We start from the raw sequence: 20,079 nt of genomic DNA, 5'->3' as shown, positions 1-20,079 counted from the left end.
CAACAAGATCAATTAAAAGAGGTTTGGGAAAAGGTGACAACAAAGCAGAGGAACAGTCAACGCTGGGGGGAGATATTGTCTATAGGGATAAAAGAAAATTACTACAATAATTACAATACAATACAATAATTACTACAAGTTAGTATGGAGATAGTACTTAACACCAGTAAGATTAAATCAAATAAACAGGGAATATTTGGTGTTATGTTGGAGGGGATGCTAGGAAACTGGGACTTATGTTCACATGTGGTGGGGGTGTAAATACAAACTTTTTGGCAAAGGGTGTTTAAGGAGATAACATAAATCACAGAGTTAAAGTTGACTGAAAGTCCAGAGGTAGCATTATTTTTAATATACGATGGGATGGAAGGTTCTCAGGCTCACAAATTTATTGACAGCTGCACGAGTTATTATAACTAGGAAGTGGAAGGGGCAAGGTGAATATAAAATAGAAGAATGGTATAAAGAGGTGTGGGATATAGCTATTAATGATCAGTTAGCATGTGCTATTTAAGATAAGACTGGGAATATGCAGGAGAAATGATTTTGAGGAGATATGGAAGGTGTTTGTAGAATCTGTACTGTTAAAACGGAAAGGGGTCAAACCGTCACAATAGGAGTTGGAATTTTGGGAGGTTTGATAGTTATAATGGAATGGTCTCGGTGGTGGGGTGCAGATTTTTACTTCTATCTATTACTGTTGTTACTTTGGTAACAACAACAACAACAACAACAACAACAACAACAACAACAACAACAACAACATGGATAAAATATACATGTACAGTATTTGGTAGAAGCCACAGAATACAGAATAACCATGCCGTGCTTTTTGTATGTTCTTGCAATTTATGTGCATGACTATACCTCGTCCAAATTATTAACAAATTTATTTATTGCCCCGTTTAGACATTTCTCACCGTAGGCATCCACCCACCCTGCCCTCACCACTTCGCCCGGCACCAGCTCTTCCACAATGGTCTGATTCAGTAGAAGGCAGATAAAGGTAAAGGTCAAGGGACCCCTGACGGTTAAGTCCAGTCGCGGACGACTCTGGGGTTGCGGCGCTCATCTCGCTCTATAGGCCGAGGGAGCCAGCGTTTGTCCGCAGACAGCTTCCGGGTCATGTGGCCAGCATGACTAAGCCGCTTCTGGCGAACCAGAGCAGCACATGGAAACACCGTTTACCTTCCCGCCTTAGCGGTGCATATTTATCTACTTGCACTTTGACGTGCTTTCAAACTGCTAGGTTGGCAGGAGCAGGGACCGAGCAACGAGAGCTCACCCCGTGGCAGGGATTTGAACTGCCGACCTTCTGATCGGCAAGCCCTAGGCTCTGTGGTTTAGCACCACCTGCATCCCTCAGAAGGCAGATAACTTATGGTCAAATTCTAAGGGGAATTCTGAGAACTCATCTGTTGCATGACTCCCATATTCCAGATTAATTCTTCTTTAGAGTTAAATAAAAAAAACTGCTGGTCAAGCAAGGAATGTTGCACAATAAGGCTAGGGTGCAAATAACCAAGATAAATCTGTTAAAATGTCAGACTTATGGGATCCAAGACAGAATTGCAAATTGTAAATGCTGTCTGTTCCTGAAATGTAAAAAGCTCAAATGAGACTGTTCCTATTATTGCAATATATTGATGTGTTTTGCTATTAATTTCCCATCTTTATTTTCACTTTAATGTACCTTTAATTAGGCAATAATATATAATCTTTCCTCCATTTATTATCTCTGCTCAAAGCGGGGGGCAGGGAGCCTGGGGTGGCACTGCAGAGAGAGAGAGAGACTAAATAAAATACCAACTCTTGACAGCACCTTTAATGTGTCATAAAAGATAATGGATGTGGTAGTCACTCACATGCTAATAATCATTTAATATTTTCCTAGGTTTTGCTTCATATCGTAGTAGGAAAGAAAGAAAGAAAGAAAGAAAGAAAGAAAGAAAGAAAGAAAGAAAGAAAGAAAGAAAGAAATTTCTAAAACAATGTCAGGTACAAAGGTAAAAGCTGTTATGAGCAAAGTACCCTAATCATGGGTGTTCATGGTGGGCAATCCAATGGCGAGATTCACTGGGACAAGCTCTGACAAAGATACATTGGCATAATTTGGCCATCCTGGCTCAGCTGAAACTCAGCTGGCCGGGCTGAGGCTGATGTTCGCCCTCAAGAAGGGGCATTCAGAGGGTGTGCTGGAGGTAGGGGCACTTAGAGAAGGGGCACTTAGACTGGATCCTAAGCCAGGTCTGCTGGGTCATGTGACCTGGCAACCCAGCATAGAACACTATTCTAAGCCTTGTTTTTCATCTGCTAGGTGTAGGCACCGCAGCACCACTGGTGCAAATATAAGCTGGCTTAATTTACACCAGCTTGCTTTATCCAAGATTCTTGTGTATAGGATTGCTCCCTTGGTGTACTGCAAGGTAACAACAACATCACTGATGACAACAAATAAGAACAACACAAAAATACAGGAATGCAGACTTTTAGAAACGGACAGGAAATTTGCACTCTTGAAATGGTTCAAATTACATATTTCTGTAAAACTAATAATTTATTTATAGATAACGGAGACAGGATGGCTGTAGAAACCAGGGTGCTTATTCTATAGGGTTTGGCTAATTATCAAAGACAATAATGAGCCTCATAATGAGCCTCATCCATGCTCAGGTAGCTGCCACTAGTTTCCATTCATGCAGCAAGTCTTCCTTCTAGAGCTCTCCTGCGACTTGACCGTAAAGCAACAGTAATATGCATATATGGCTGAACTTGAACATAAGTGGCAAAGCAGCCATCAGAAATGCATCAATACAGTACTTGAATCTAAGACTGGCCTGTGTTCTCTCCAACAAGACCCACCTTCCTATCTTGGATCCACCGATTTCCATGGGGTCCCCCCAAAACAGAGACACGAATGGGAAAGTTGGGCTGAGTGGGAAAGTTGGGCTGAGGACATAAACCTTACGCACTGCATGGAAGATGCAACACTTCCATAGATCTTTTTTTAAAAAGGTAAAGGACCCCTGACAGTTAAGTCCAGTTGTGAACGACTCTGGGGTTGCGGCGCTTTACTGGCCGAGGGAGCCAGGGTTTGTCCACAGACAGTTTTTCTAGGTCATGTGGCCAGCATGACTAAGCCCCTTCTGGCGAAACCAGAGCAGTGCATGGAAACACCGTTTACCTTCCCGCCGGAGCAGTACCTATTTATCTACTTGCACTTTGACGTGCTTTCAAACTGCTAGGTTGGCAGGCACTGGGACCGAGCAACGGAAGCTCACCCCGTCATGTGGATTCGAACCACCGACCTTGGCACTGAACCACCGACCTAGGCAAGCCCTGGGCTCAGTGGTTTAGACCACAGCGCCACCCGCGTCCCTCTTCCATAGATCTACTCCTAGCTTATCTGTTTTCTGGACAGTTCTCTCCTCCTCATCCTTATGACTTCTGACTGCTGACATTGCTGGACAGCTCCCTGCTGCTGATTAGGCCAGAACAGGACAGTGTAATGGTAGCAGACATATTATTTTCTAATGCCCCTACCTATTCACACATGCATTTTTTGTATGTGGGGGTTATCCTACTCCAACAGTAGGAGATGCAAATGTGAGAAAGCACCGAATCCTCCCCCGTTGCACGCTTTACCACCCCTTTAGCCACTCCTTTCTGTTCCTGGTTCACGTCTGGTAAGGACCTCCTGGACGGTTAAGTCCAGTCAAAGGCGACTATGGGGTTGCGGTACTCATCTTGCTTTCAGGCCGAGGGAGCCGGCACTTGTCCACAGACAGTTTTCCGGGTCATGTGGCCAGCATGACTAAACCACTTCTGGCGCAACGGAACACTGTGACGGGAACTAGAGCACACAGAAACGGCGTTTACCTTCCCACCACAGCGGTACCTATTTATCTACTTGCACTGGCGTGCTTTTGAACTGCTAGGATGGCAGAAGCTGGGACAGAGACAACCCCGTTGCAGGGATTTGAACTGTCAACCTTCTGATTGGCAAGCTCAAGAGGCTCAGTGGTTTAGACCACAGCGCCACCCACGTCCCTCTCAGTTCCGGTATTGGAACCAGGAAAGAGAAAAGTGGTTTGAGCAACCAACTACAGAGATATATGGTGCTGGAGGGGAAGAATTCACCCACACAGGTGAGTGAGGCTGAACCCTCGCCCCTCTTTTACTTTAAAAATAAGAACCCTTCCCCACCATTTTACGATCAAGAGGCAGCCACACAAATGATGCCTCCGTCACATTGGCTTTTACTTTCAGGTATGTGACCAGCATAGCAAGGAAGGCTTGAAACAGCTACTGGCTTTGAACATTCTTTTTAAAAGGGATTCTGGAGAAATATTAACAAAATGAATCAAAATAAATGACAAATGCTTCAGTCAACAAGCATTTCATAAACACACGCCATGCTGCGGTGAGATTAGATCCAAATAAAGTGTTCCTCAGGACTGAAATACTCATTCAGACCTTATTAACCAGACAGAACTCAAGGTCTCCTGAGCTGCATACAGAAAATGAAGATTCCTTAAAGCTGTTTGTTCATTTCATCAAGCACAAAAAAAAGACTGGGAAAAGGTGTCTAGAGGTATTTCCGAAAATCAGAAAATGATAATAACCTTCCTAGAGTCTTGTGTTTCCATTCTTGTTTATTAGCATTAATCCTCTGAAGCACCCAACTGAAATAAAACTAGAATATAGCATCTGGGACACCTCTCCCATTGCTGGATGAGGCACCTGAAACTTTATAGCGTAAATTACATTTGGTACAATTTTTCATTTTATTTGTTGCTTGGAATAATAGAGATTCCTTCCACCCCCTCTCTGGATGACAACTAATTTCTAACAAGGTTTGTGTTCTGAATTCAAAATAGGATAAAAATACCAGCAACATTTTACTCCACCCGCTAAGTCATTCATTCATTGAGCCAACACAGGGAAAGTGCTCCTTTGATGGATTCCTATCCAGAGTGAACCGCAACACTTTATGAATGTCAATGCCTCATGCCCATCTGACTTCATATTGGGCCACATCTGCATCATACATTTAAAGCACTCCTGTATCACTTTAAACAGTCATGTTGTTGTTTAGTCATGTCCGACTGTTTGTGACCCCATGGACCATAGCACGCCAGGCACTCCTGTCTTCCACTGCCTCCCGCAGTTTGGTCAAACTCATGTGGGTAGCTTCGAGAACACTGTCCAACCATCTCGTCCTCTGTCGTCCCCTTCTCCTTGTGCCCTCAATCTTTCCCAACATCAGGGTCTTTTCCAAGGAGTCTTCTCTTCTCATGTGACCTGAAGTTTGTTAAGGGTGCTGTTGAGTTGTTAGGAAACCTCTTTTGCCCTTACAGAGCAATAACTCGCCGATTGCTTTAACAATCATTCCCAGGGAATTCTGGGAACTGTAGCTCAATGAGGGGAAGAGGGGTCTTCCAGCCACTCTCTCTTTTCTTTTCTTTTTGAAATAATATTTATTTATTCTTTTCACAAAACAAATATATTATTAACAAGTTACACCAAGTCTTATATCTTCTTTTCCCATAAACCACAGAGAAAGGAAGGGGGGGGGACAAGAAAAAGAAAAAAAACATCGAATAAATAAATACATTAACTTTAGACTTCCTGTTATCTCCATCAGTATACCTTTTTTCCCTTTATGATCAAATGTATATACCATCAATGTTTTATCTAAATAAAACTATTATAACACATTCATAACGCTTTAAACATCCCAACATCTACAGATCCAAACTATTTCCTTCCGCTTTTACTCAAACGCTGTCACAGAAATTTTATTCTCACTATATTTTTTAACATAATTCTTATACCTATCCCACTTTTTAACAAATTCTTCCTTTGCCTTTCCTCTCAAACTATTTGTTAACTGTGCCATTTCGGCAAATTCCTGCAGTTTATTCTGTCCACCCTCAGTTGTCCCAGATTCTTTGGGAAAAGCCATGAATGTTTGAAGTGGTATGACGTGGCTTTAAATATATGCTAAGAGTGTGGTTTTGGCTTGCTTATGGAAGTGAACCACTGAAATGTGTACAAGGGCGACTCTATTGCTGTTCACACTAGTGGTGAATAGGATAATCTATTTATTTGGGGCATTTTGGTCTAAACCTTCTGCATGACAGATCCCAAGGTGGGGCAAAGTATAAGCATTAAAATGCACAACTTGCAGAAAATTGACCCAAAACAAAACTATAAATGAACACAAGGATAAGAGCAGCTAAAAAGAATACACTAAGACTTCAAAACTACTAAAAACTGCAGGCCACACTTCTTCCAATCAAACAGTAAGTACTATACGATCCCACAAGTGCTCGAGCAAAGATTTTTAAGTTTGTATAAAGGTTTGTTTACATGTCAACATTGTATACTGTTCCTGAAGAATGAACGTCAGTTCCAAAATGCATTGAGCTACAACAGGTGTTCATCGTTGGCCCTCTTGAGAACTGGTTTCCCCTTCTGCATTCTTTTTTCATCCATGGAGATGGCAAGTGTGGCATGCCTTCCTCAGGGGGCTACGGAACACACATTTACAGAAGCGTTTGCCTTTTCTCCATGCAAATTCCGCTTAAGACATTGGAATGGGATAATTCCACTGGAGGCGGCTGGAGGATGGATGGCAGCTAACAGATTGAAGTTGAATCATGACAAGACAGAAGTACTGTTTTGAGGGGAAAGGGGACAGGCAGGTGTGGAGGACACCCTGGTCCTGAATGGGGTAACTGTGCCCCTGAAGGACCAGGTGTGCAGCCTGGGAGTCATTTTGGACTCACAGCTGTCCATGGAGGTGCAGGTCAATTCTGTGTCCAGTGCAGCTGTCTACCAGCTCCATCTGGTATGCAGGCTGAGACCCTACCTGCCCGCGGACTGTCTTGCAAGAGTGGTGTATGCTCTGGTTATTTCCTGCTTGGACTACTATGTGGGGCTACCTTTGAAGATGACCCGGAAACTATAACTAATCCAGAATGTGGCAACTGGACTGGTGACTGGGAGAGACTGCCAGGACCATATAACACCGGTCCTAAAAGACCTACATTGGCTCCCAGTATGTTTCTGAACACAATTCAAAGTGTTGGTGCTGACCTTTAAATGACCTCGGCCAAGTATACCTGAAGGAGCGTCTTCACCCCCATCATTCAGCCCGGACACTGAGGTCTAGTGCTGAGGGCCTTCTGGTAGTTCCCTCACTGTGAGATGTGAGGTTACAGGGAACCAGGCAGAGGGCCTTCTCAGTAGTAGCACCCATCCTGTGGATCACCCTCCCATCAGATGACAAGGAAATAAACAACTATCTGATTTTTAGAAGACTTCTGAAGGCAGCCCTGTTTAGGGAAGTTTTTAATGTTTGATGCTTTATTGTATTTTTAATATTTTGTTGGAAGCCGCCCAGAGTGGCTGGGGAAACCCAGCCAGTTGGGTGGGGTATAAGTAATAAATTGTGGTTGTGGTTGTGGTTGTTAAAATGCATAGCATTCGTGAAAATGCCTACAGACTGCATCTGACTTAAGAGTTGCATCCAGCTAAGTCACAATCAGAGTAGACCCCTTCACATCACTGGGTATGACTAAATTACATTCAATGATCTCAGTGGATCTACTCTGCCTCCTAGGTAAACCTGATTCAGTTCTGGGTGTCAGTCATTTGGAGAGTACAGTGGATGTAGCTGTGTCTGAACATCTGCTGCTTTGCAGGAAGCAAAATAACAATCATCTCACCACAAAACAAAACCTTGAAATAGGTCCAGCATTTGCAATAAGAAAGAGATTTCCATGAATCGCCCTGGTAACCTCAAAGCAATTTACTGATGAGTTGGAGTAAAGGCCTCCCAAACATTATTTTCCTCTGAGTCCCATTATGGTCCTTCGAAGAGAGAAATCCATCCAAGAGTTGTAAAAAGAAAGGGGGGGGATATAATGCAGGAAAAGAAGACTGAATATAAAACAGTCAAGGGCAATGGATATCAGTCTTCTTGGCAATGCCAAGTTAGTTGGATGACAAAGCTTAACAATGAAGGATGACAAAAATCTCTCCCTCTTTTAATTACTTCCTTTCAAATAGGAAAGAGTTGAAACAACAGTGCAAGCAGACAATCATTTAAATGAATATTGGCAGAAGAAAGAGTACAGCAGACGCTAACGTCCTGGTGAGATTCCCTAGGTAGGCAGGAACATGTATTTTAATATATTTCTTTTAATATGGATTAGAAGAAAGTGACAATTTCTAAAAAGAAAAGGTGCCTGACAAGAACCTAGGAGCTGTTTCTAACTAAATTATTATAAGAGTAAACCCACTGAAATTAATGGATCTAAGTCAACCATTTCCATTGTCTTCGGTAACTCTGCTCTAAGCAGGATGAACACTGGAAATAACCTCGCATACATCATAAGGAGAAGTGTCATAGCTCATAGTATCTATTTTGCACACCGAAGGTGCCAGGGAGAGCAAATCTGTTTGTGTTCCGCTGAATGTATGGGATAGTTCAGCTGCTGGAGCAGGGTCATGAGTTGGGCAAAGGATTCCTGCAATTCAGATCATTCTCATGGTGTCGTGCATGATTCTATGCAGAGGCTTCTACATGTGACGGGGGAGCCCTACACAATCAGCGACCCTGATTGTGTGGAGAGGCCAATGCACTTTCTGCTAGATGGTTACACACCCACCCACACACACACACACCAGACCTTATGCCCAAGGCATAGACATCTGGAAGTGGCGCCAGTGGTGGGTGATAGGAATTGCAATTTGGACATGGATTTACAGTCCCACTTCTTCTTTGCACTTTCCTCTAGCTAAAGCAGCCTAATTTTGGAAGAGGGCTTGTGTAAGTCTAACCAATAGATGGTGATATAAGAATTAGAGACCCCAGGTGTATATTTTAGGCACAGGTCCCAACTCTCTGTGTGTGCGTGTTCGTGCCTTTATCCGTTAGAATCTCTGGATTGCTAACATAGGATCTTCAAATTTGTAATGTCTCTTTTGTTAAAGAGAATTTTTTAAAAAAAAAAAAACCAAAACAAAACACCACCCACCTACCTACCTACCTCCTTGCCCTCCCTAAAATTTCACACCACTATATCAGGAATTTGAAAGAACTTCCTAAAGGGCTTAAAGCAGCCAACCTCGAAAAAATTTCCCCCGTTGCACACTTGCTGCCCTTTTGCAAGTCATTTCTGTTTTAAACAGAAATAAGCCATAAAATCATCTTCAGCTTGTAATGCAGAGCTTTTCTTCAGAAACCCAGGAGGTCAAGGATATCAGACTTCCCTGTGTATGATCCATCACCAAAACAGACAGCTCACACAGGGTTTGCATTTCAATAGAACGTAGTGGTCGCAGAGGCGAAAGAGGTGCATTATTATTTGCCTATCAGAGTGTCCCCTCTCGCAGTATCCAGTGGGAAATGAGTCAGGAGTCAGGAATAAGCTGAGAGATGGATGGAAAGCAGGCCAAAAAGTGAAGGTGACTGTTTTTCAACGGCATGACAGTATATGTATAAACAGTGGGCATTTATGAGCCACTGTTTGAGCACAGCCTCCCAAAGCAGCCAGCAGGGCACAGTGGGGTGGGCAGAGCAATGTTGCTTTCTGGCTTCCCGCTTCTTCTGGTGACCAAGAGGGGAAGGTTGGAGGTCAGTGAAGTGATGGAGCCAATCTAATGCTGCCATTGCTGAGCTATGCTTCATTGTTGCCTTGCCCCTCCACCCTCATTTATCACAATGGGAAGCCAGCTAAGCAGCAACAGACACCCCAGCTCTGCCATGCTGGCTGCAACTGACAGCAGCTAAAAGGCACACACAACAAATGAACGACGCAGAGGAATAGCCGGTGCCTTTAACTAGCTTCCAGTCCCACAAATGGCACGAGTGCAGTCGTTTGCAGGGCTCTAGCACTGTCTTCTCCTGCCACCATGCAACTGTGATATGGAGAAGGAGGAGGAGGAGGAGGAGGAGGAGGAGGAGGAGGAGGAGGAGGAGGAGGAGGAGGAGGAGGAGGAGGAGGAGGAGGAGGAGGAGGAGGAGGAGGAGGCTTCAGCGGCACAGCATCCTCTTGCATGACATCTTTTGATCCAGCTGTAAGGGAACTGCAGATACGGCACAGAATGACTTCGTTCTACCTGCAAGGAATTCGTTCTGCTTGAAACTCCCACCTGGAAACCTATGTCCCCACTGTGGAAGGGCGTGTGGATCCAGAATGGGCCTCCACAGTCACTTACAGACTCATTGTTAAAACCATGTTTATGGAAGACAATCTTACTTGGCTATGAGTGATCACCAAAGAGGAAGAAGAAGACTGCTATACAGGGTGTATATGACATGGGGTTACACTGCTGTTCTCACTGCTCGCCAACCAGCTTAACACCCAAGCCTTGCCAAAATGCCCCAATCCTCACACCCCCAAACCTCTTAGACCAGGGGTGGGATTTTCTGGCTCCCAGAGGCCGGTGTTTCTGCTCACCTGTCAAAATTTCAAAGTTGAAACAGGGAGTGCAGGAAGGCTTGCAAAGTCTGCCCCATGCTGATCCTTTCAAACTTTTCGAATCCTATCCTGCTGCTACATTGAGCCCTATTTTGGCACTGCTTTGTCCCCACGTGAACCCGAGCATCTCTTTGTGGCCACACAGCCCACATAGTCTTATTTCCCTTTCTCTTTCTACTCAAGAGCATTTCTTTTCCCCCCAACACCCCACATAACTTTATCTGTCTACCTAAGAGCACCCCCACAGCCTTCTCTCACTTTGTGTCTCTACACAACAAGAGCCTCTTCCTCTGTCCCACGCCATAGATATTTCTCTCCTTCCCACTCTAGAGGCTCTGTTGGAGGGGCTCTGTTGGAGGTTGAAGCGATGAGGTTTAAAGGATGGAACATTTTGGCGAGCTGCTTGAGCCAAGTGCTGAGTTCTTCCCCACCCCACTCCACTCCACTCCACTGCCATGGAAGAGAGGAAGAGAGGTAGTGGAGGAGAGAAAGTTCAGCAGCACACAGGTGCAGGGAATAAGGCGGCTGCCAGTCTCTGACCACAGCAGTCTTGATTGCCCTTTGCTGTCAGAACGGATTTGCTCAAGAGGAGAGCACCCCCTGCAGGCACTGAAAACTACAGCATGACGACATCTTAGGAAAATATTATATAGTAAGATCATATTTTTAAAAAAACAACAACAACAACAAACAGATTATATTACTCATTGGAACATGGGAATAGGATCCATTGATTCCAGCGGGATTTATTATCACGTGAAGACCACACACAGCAGAAATTAGAGGGTGGGATTCGTGCACAGCACAGATCTCTGTCTTTCTACCCTCCTGCTTCTCTAGATGAGCAGCCTGCTACCTGTTTTTCTAAGCTCCCTCATTATGGTGGGTTTGAAGGGGAGAGGCAGAAAGTGCTCCTTGCTGGGAAAAGATCTGCTCCACGCACCTAAAGGGGCTTCAGGATTCATCACTGCTGTGTTTCGTATCACAGAGTTTACAAAGCTATGGCGGTGTTTAGGGATGTCATGAGATCTTGATAGTTAAATTGTGAACTGCTCTGATTGATTGGTCATGTAAGTGAATCAGGGCTATACTTACCCCAGTCCCAAGGCTGCCTTCCTTATCACTGAAGCCACCATTCCCCTGGCCCAGGAAACTTAGCTGAGGCAGTAGAAATGCAAGAAGCAGTGGCAGTTGAGGTAGTAATTGCAGAAAATATTTTAAGTTGAGCTTTTCTTTTTATTGAGACCTGTTGAATCTTCGGTGATTATTTAACATTGGATTGCTAAAATCTGATATAGCGGGGGGGGGGGGGAGGATTGCAAGTTCTCCTAGCGGTATCTATTGAGCTCATAATGAGGCAGGGCAGAAATGATAAGTGATGGCTGTTATTTCTTAAATCACCAGACTGTAGAAGTGGTTTAAAAAATGAGCTGTGATTTCTTTTCAAGATTGTCATGATGAGGCTTACCCGGCAAGTTTAACCCTGAGCCACAGAACAAGAAATCAGAAATATTATAGGCCAGTAAATATCTTTCTTCTCACATCACAGACAATTTCAACTTGTTAAATGGAAAACTGATCATAGATATATCTATATATTTAGATATAGATAAACACACACCTTCTGATTAATCAGGGCACCTATCCCTATTAACACATAGGTAATATTCTCATATAAATATTTTCATCTGTCCATTTTTACTTCTTTTTATAACAACATTTCACTTTTTAATGATCCTATTTTATGTTTCTATGCTATTTTTCCTGCACATTTGGGGATATTTAAATCACAGGTTATTTAGGAATGCTTATAAACAAACAAATTTGCACTGACTCACTGGATCGATGCATTGCAATGGGCCACACATTTCTGAGCATGCTTATAAGCAACTAGGTGTTAAGAATGAGGCCTACCAGGTCTCCAGACCCTCCAACTATCCCTATTTTCCAGGGACTTCCCTGATTTAGAGAAGCCATCCCAGCTTCTGATTTGATCCTGGAATGTCCCGCTTTTCCTTAGGACATCCCTCTTTGCATTGGAGAAATGTTGGAGGGCCTGGAGCTATCCAACTCCTGAGCCATCTCAAAGCAATCCTGTATAGGGAAGGTTTTTTTTATTTTAAAAAATGTTTTATTATGTTTTCATATATGTTGGAAGCTGCCCAGAGAGCTGGGGCAACCCAATAAGATGTGTGGGGTATAAATAGTAAAGTTATCATTATGGAATGGGATGTCCTTATTTTCATTGAAGAAATGTTGGAGAGTAGGGGTCTCTGCCATCACCAACCAATGGCGGAGCTTCATGCTCCAGCACCGGGGGTGGAGAGCAGGCAGGCGCAGGGCTGGCGTGCGTCCCGGGGCAGAGCGTGCCGACTGCATGGGCATGGTGCACATTCTGGGGACAGCCGCGATCGCACCCTACCGGGATCACGCTGCTGGGGGTGGCACACTCCCATCACCCCCCTCTTCCTATGCCCCTGTCACCAACCAGCCTGCCTTGCATGTGGTCTCCACATCTCAAGTGTAAGTTAGGTTCAGAAAATGGAGAGGGGAGCAGTGTTGGCGCCGAGTCCATTATGGCCTAGGCCTGAAATTTAGCACAGAGATATGGGTTTTAATCATAATGGTGTTAGGGAGAACTCTTGAATTCATCACTACAAATTCCCCCTTTCCAGTTTTTGGCAGCAACAAATGGATACTTGATCCGCTGAGCCGGAGAAAACATGTGTTTGTTGGCTCACTGACCTTGTCAGCATCTTGTGGATTATTTACCGTGTGTGTGTGTGTGTGTGTGTGTGTGTGTGTGTGTGTGTGTGATTTATATACTGCTTCACCATCAATACATATAGGCAGTTTACAAAATACATATGTTAAAGGGACTGTACGTTTAGGGGTTACTGTGCATAACTAACCATTGTGCACATTCACCCATTTTCATGGCTAATGTGCAGATAATCCTTCTGTGAAAAGAAAATTGTGCACATTTCATATTCAATATGCACAGGCTTGGGAAATCTGTGTGTATGGACTGAATTTTGTATATTCTCTGGACACTGTGCATAATCCCCAACTGATTTTGGATAATGTGCATGTTTTGCCGTCATTTTTGTACATTCTCAGGTTGTACAGGTATACATAGTGGTACCTCAGTTTACAAACACAATTGGTTCTGGAAGTCTGTACTTAACCTGAAGCGTACTTAACCTGAAGCGAACTTTCCCATTGAAAGTAATGGAAAGTGGATTAATCCATTCCAGACGGTCCGTGGAGTACTTAAACTGAAGCGTATTTAACCTGAAGTGAACTTTCCCATTGAAAGTAATGGAAAGTGGATTAATCTGTTCCAGACGGGTCCGTGGAGTACTCAACCTGAAGCGTACTTAACCCGAGGTATGAGTGTAATTGGTTCCGGAAGTCTGTACTTAACCTGAAGCATACTTAACTTGAAGCGAACTTTCCCATTGAAAGTAATGGAAAGTGGATTAATCCATTCCAGACAGGTCCGCGGAGTACGTAAACTGAAAATACTCAAACCGAGGCGTACTTAAACAGAGGTATGACTGTATGTATATATGTGCATTATGCACATTCTTCTGTCACCATACATAGTCTGAAAAAATGCTTTTCCCTTCTATTTCTTGTTCAGAAGTGTGCAATCTGCTCTCCTTAGGCCCACTGTCTAATCTTACATGGCCCACAGCATGCCCTCTTGGTGGATCAGCCAAGCAGTAAGAAAAAAGGGGAAGGGAGCACCAAGTAAATTCAACTGCTTTCTGCAGTGCAGCAACCTTTTCACCACTCTCAGGTGTTCCTTAGTGAGTTGAGCAGCACAAGAGGATTCTCCGGGCAGTATATACACACACATTCATTGGGGGAGGTGAATAGACTGTATGCTGAAGGGCTTTCACTCTAGCCCGTTGTCAGACCCTCCCCTCAGCCATTCAGGAAGGCTGTTAGAGGAAGACACCATGCAAGGAGGGGAAATGCCCATGTGGTTCTGGGCAGCAGAAAACAACAGAACATGTCTTTTTCCATTGCCAGTACTATGTAGACATACGAGCCAGGTTTATCATGCGTATCCTGCACAAATTCCCAAGACGTACAGAACCAATCAACATCCCCCTATTACTCCAGGATGAAAACCCAGATGTTACATATTCAGTTGCTAGATTTTGCGCTGCCTTAATGGATATTTGCCAAAGGATGGTCTGTGCTACAAACCAGTCCTAAACTGAAGGCCCATATTGTAAGGTTGTTATTCCCCTAAGCTTCACCTCTTATAGTTGTTTTAACTGTGTATCTTTTAGTCCTTATCTGTTTTAATTATCAGTTCATCAATTATCTGTGTTTAATCTCGTACTCAATTCACATGTTTTATCCTATGCTTGTTCCCTTGTTCTTATTTGTTTTAACAATTACCTGTTTAAATCCTAATTGCTATTTTACTCATATGTTTCTCTTATGCTTGTCTGCGACTGTAATAATGTTTATTCATTCATTCACTCACTCACTCACTCACTCTCTGTATGCTGAGACCCTTCTATTCCCTGGACAGAGCAAGTGTTAAAATATAAGCCAGCCCAGCTTCCTGATGAGGTGATCACCTGGGTAATGGGCCATTAAGGGGAACAAAGGCAGTGGATCTGTGTGAGATGGAAATGAGTGCTCCCCATCCCTCAGCTGGCTGGTACTTAGAAAAAGGCAATGGCAAGAGCTGAGAGTTAAGTGATGTGAGCTAGAAGCTTGCAGCAAAAAGGCAGAGAGAGAGATGTTTGGTTTCTGTTTGAATCCAAGGTTACGGCTATGGGAGAAACAAGACCCTCTTAGAGCGTTAATGCTGTGAACCCTCCATTGTAGGCTCTGGTTGTATATATATGTATAAATAAACCATATATCATAAAGACACCACAGTCCCCGCTGTGCCTCACCCTCCAAAGGAAACACAAATCCTGGGTAAGTGCCAGGAACCCCTGGAATATCACACCACACACAGATTGGGGTGGCATGCAGCAATGCACACACGTGCACGCGCGCGCGCGCGCACACACACACACACACACACACACACACACACATTCAGAGGCTTCTTCCCACAACTCAAGTCTGTGGTGTATGGATAGACAGATAGACAGACAGGTTAGATAGGCATTATGTAAGAAATTACAGGTATTTGATTGCCCACTCCACCTAATAGATTAAGATCGTATCAGGTGGGTGCTCTTTAAATAGAATCGCAGCACAATATACTCACACAAATCAGGAACTGGAAACATATGCTAAGCAGAAAGAGGATCTTGCATACAGACAACAAAAGTGAATTGCAAATTATTGCACAACACAGCCCTAGAGATTCCAAGTCAATATTTAATTGCTCTGAGAAAACAATGAAGACACCAGGTAGGCTAGGCGAAAGTAATCTGATACAAATCATAGCAGGGTCTGGACATTGAACATTGTGTCACACACAGCTATTAGATTGCACTGTTCCCTGTGCAAGTGGAAAGGAGAGGACTGTCAGGTGAAGCAACAGAAATTATACCATGTTTCAAGGACTGGAGTTAGATTGCATTCAAAGCCAGAGGAACACCAAAGCAAGTGAAATTCATTTTCTTGACAGTGAATCATTTTTTTCAATCGCCAGGTAAAAGCAGCAGATTGATGCTCCCCACTCTCCGGGAGTTAATAACAGGGGATTAAGTGGAGCAGCCAGAAAGACGGATTCTGAAGAAATTAACTTATGACAGAGCAAAAGGAGTCTTCTCTTAAGGCTAAGGTAATTCACAGGCGAACCACAGTTTATAAACCTGTGAGGCAAACCACAGTTTCTGAAACACACCACCTCTTGCCCAAACTCTTCTGAGGCTTTATGAGTAGACGCACCTCTCATGCTTCCATAAAAAAGGTGATAACATCGTCAGATGCTAGAATTAAACATGCATTATGATGTGCTTCTGCAAGAAATATTCAGAAGAAAACAACCTCTCTCTTTGTCAACATCTACAACAACTAAAAACACTCTGAAAGCTCCGGACTAAAGAAAAAAAGATCTTAACTCTTCTCACCTTTTGCAAACATCAGCTAACTAAAACATGGCTTTCCATTGAAATGCATTTACCTTTATGATATAAAACAACACTAGCACAATACTTCCCCCCCCTCCAAGCACAGAGCTTCAAAATACCTTTTCCCCACAAGCTTATTTTATCTGGAATTTTTTTCAACTGGGCTAATACACTTTCCACTTAAAAGGCGCCAGGCTAAATGCAAAATATGAGAAAATTGGCAATGAATAACATTTCCCAAACAATCTTACTATCCAAAAGCCCGAAGGAACTCAATAAACCTGTCAGCACAATATCCAGACGTTTGTCTCATCTCAAACAGAAACAATTGCATCACAGTCAGTGCTTGCCATTTGCTGTAGATCCCTATGCACGACTAATTACTGTAATACAGGATGAGTGCAAACGACAAAGCAGTGTATCATTCTGAACATCTGCACTCTGCTTCTGTCATCAAAGAGGAGTATAATTGCAGGTTTGGCTGCACAATAACAAATTTGAAATCCACTGAATGCAATCCTTTCCTCTTTTAAAAAGAAGAAGCCTCTCCTTTTTTTTAAGGCAGAAGAATCTGCAAATCGTCTTCAAATCGACAGAAAGAGTATCGCACAAGCCAAGAACTATTTAAAATCTGAATCTTTCTTACCAAGTACCCCAAGACGGTAGTTGACGGTGATGACTATCACATTGCCATAGCTTGCCAGCACACTGCCATCATATAAATTTCCAGTGCCTTCCATGTAGGACCCTCCGTGAATATACACCATCACAGGTTTGGGCCCCCCACTATCTCGAATGTCTGGAAGAAAAATATTGAGAAGTATGTTATCCCAAGAACATTGTCATGCACATGAAAGTCCTAGTTTGCTTCCTTTTTACCCCAAGCTGTTATTTATTTATTTATTTTTAGAAAAGTGTTTCCCAAGCAACGTATGTGAATTATGACATCTTGTACAACGTCTGTATCTGTAATGCCTAATAAAGGTTTGGAGATACGAATTATGGCATCGTTCCCTAGCAGCACATGTAAAACATTACATTGTCACCGAGTGTCATTGAAGAGGAATTTTGAGCACACACCCAAAATATGACGGCCACCACTGGGTTACAAAACCTTATGGCTCACTTCTCTCTCGGTTTGGGAGCACCTGCGATCCTTTTCAAATGAGGTTTAGCATTTCGATGGATTGTGTGGTTTTCCTTTCGTATGGCCACTAGATTAACCATGGCAGTACAGTGGTACCTCTACTTACGAATTTAATGCGTTCCGAACGCACATTTGCAAGTCGAAAAAAATTGTAAGTCGAATCCCATAGGAATGCATTGGGAGAAAAAATTCATAAGTAGAAGCAACCCTATCTAAAAATTCGTAAGTAGAAAAAATCCTATCTAAACCGCATTCAAGATGGCGGACGGAGCTCCATTTGTAAGTAGAAACATTCGTAAGTAGAGGTACCACTGTATAATGATAAATCTAAAAGTTTAATGTCTACTTTTTGTTCGACTTTCTTCTGTCATGTTTTATTCTGGCTTGTTTTATTTGATGTTTTAATGTAGGTTGTGAACCGCTTTGAGATTTTTTTTTCCTTTAAAATTTTAAGCAGTATAAAAATAAAAACAGTAGCAGCAACAACCAACTATCTGAGGAGCTGAAGAAACCTTGCGCTCTAAATGTCAAAACCAGGGGGTTGTGCATCAGGATATTTGGGGCTTCTGTGGTCTGATGTTTTTAGGGGGCTACTATTAGGATGCATATTCTGAAGTGTAGAAAATCTGCCCCCCTCAACACACAAAAAGCAGGCCATTTCTCTTGCAGCCCCAGTGATGCCCCTTCAACTGAGGTGAAGAAGATTGGTAAAGAATTGGACATAATTACGGGAGAGAGGTCTTAGCACCTGAATTCTACTGATGGGACATGTATTGTTGGAGGCAGAAGAGGTCCAGCTCAGAAATATCTTCTGAGAAATGTGGCCCAGTTTACACAGCATAGTACGTACATCGTACAGATTACATTAGAGGCACAAGGATCCTGACCAGTAGCAAATTTCATTCAGTACTGAAAACTGAGCATTTCCTACTTACATTAAGTAAGCAATTACTTAATTTCAGTTCATTAATTAATTAGTGGAGTGATATGCTTATTAACTCATCACTGGTAACACCCCAGATAGATTACAGTGGTACCTCGGTTTATGAACACAATTGGTTCCGGAAGTCTGTTCATAAACTGAAGTGTTCATAAACTGAAGCGAACTTTCCCATTGAAAGTAATGGAAAGTGAATTAATCCGATCCATATGGGTCTGCGGTGTTCGTAAACCGAAAATTCGTAAACCGAGGTGTTCATAAACCGAGGTTCCACTGTACTATAAAAGGGCTACCCTTGAAGACAGCCTGGACACTGCAGCTGGTACAATGTGCCATGCTCCCAACTGGTCATGTGAACCACGAGGAGAGATCATATTCTAGTTTTGAAGGCTTTGCCAGTGTGCTACCAAACCCAATTCAAGGTCTTGCTATTTGCATATTAAGCCCTGAACTATTTGAGGTCCGAAGAACCTGCGTGATAATCTTGCATGCTACCAGTTGACTTGGCTTTTACAATCATCAGGTGATACCCCCCTGCTCACGGTCCTGTCCTGGACAGAAACCAGGAAGGTGATGACATGACACAGGGCAGTATAACTGTTGCACGCATCTCTGTTTATCCAGACATTTGGTTCTTCATTCCTCTATGCCAGAAGTGTGGTCCCTTATTTAAGCATGTGGTTGCTGTGCTATATTTTATGATGATGCAGTGATCTTCCATTTTTTGTTTAATGATTTATTGTAAATGGCTGTTTTAACGATGTATTATGTGAAGCTGTCGTGCGCTCCAGAATATAAGAGCAGTGGGATAGATAGGTTTTTATTTCTCTAAATTGCTTATTTTTCTAATCTAAAGTTCTGCTCTCATTTCCACGTTTACAGAAAGAAAATTAAAGTCCTCATATGAATTGCTCAGCGCTATAATGCAAAGTTTGCAGTGTTGCCTAATAGACACCTTTTTTGCAGAGCAATTATCCCTAAAATAATGCACCTGTAAGTTATTTTCACTAATATATGCATATTTGTGGACAGTTTACTCCAGCACATGCATTTTTGCACATATTACTTGGCTGGAGAAGTACATTGCAAAATTCATAGAAGTATGGATTTTGAAGGATGGTTGTGTTTTGGTTCTTGTTTTAAATCACTGATAGATTGGTTGGGATAAAAAGATAGATAATGCTCCACTTTCATGTTTCAAGCTCAATTTCAGAAGGGCACTTTGCTTGCCTATGGCATGTTTGCATCCAAGCCTCACAATGAGGCAGGCTGCTTGTGGATTAGTTCTCGTTCCTTCCAAGCACAGCTATTGGTGGCTATTTGCCCAAAGCATAGCATTCTGAATTTATTTATTTATTGCTTCCTTCTACAGATGCAAAAGTGAAGGAAGAAATAATAAAATATTAATATGGGGATCGCTAAATGACTGTTCGC

At 42.9% G+C, this 20,079-nt stretch overlaps 1 protein-coding gene across 7 annotated transcripts in view; it reads right to left on the bottom strand.

Annotated features, from left to right (window-relative positions):
- NLGN1 (neuroligin 1) overlaps positions 1–20,079 on the bottom strand; it is a 623,829-nt gene that overhangs the window by 273,665 nt on the left and 330,085 nt on the right. For all 7 annotated transcript variants that reach the window (XM_060274357.2, XM_088669865.1, XM_088669867.1 and 4 more), the window contains one exon: positions 17,205–17,357. In XM_060274357.2, the coding sequence (XP_060130340.1) occupies positions 17,205–17,357 (153 nt within the window). The remainder of the gene's footprint in view (positions 1–17,204; positions 17,358–20,079) is intronic.

The sequence above is a fragment of the Zootoca vivipara genome, chromosome 5 (assembly GCF_965207765.1).
Source record: "Zootoca vivipara chromosome 5, rZooViv2.hap1.1, whole genome shotgun sequence".
Taxonomy (NCBI): Eukaryota; Metazoa; Chordata; class Lepidosauria; order Squamata; family Lacertidae; genus Zootoca; species Zootoca vivipara.
This window is presented reverse-complemented; position numbering and strand designations above follow the sequence as displayed.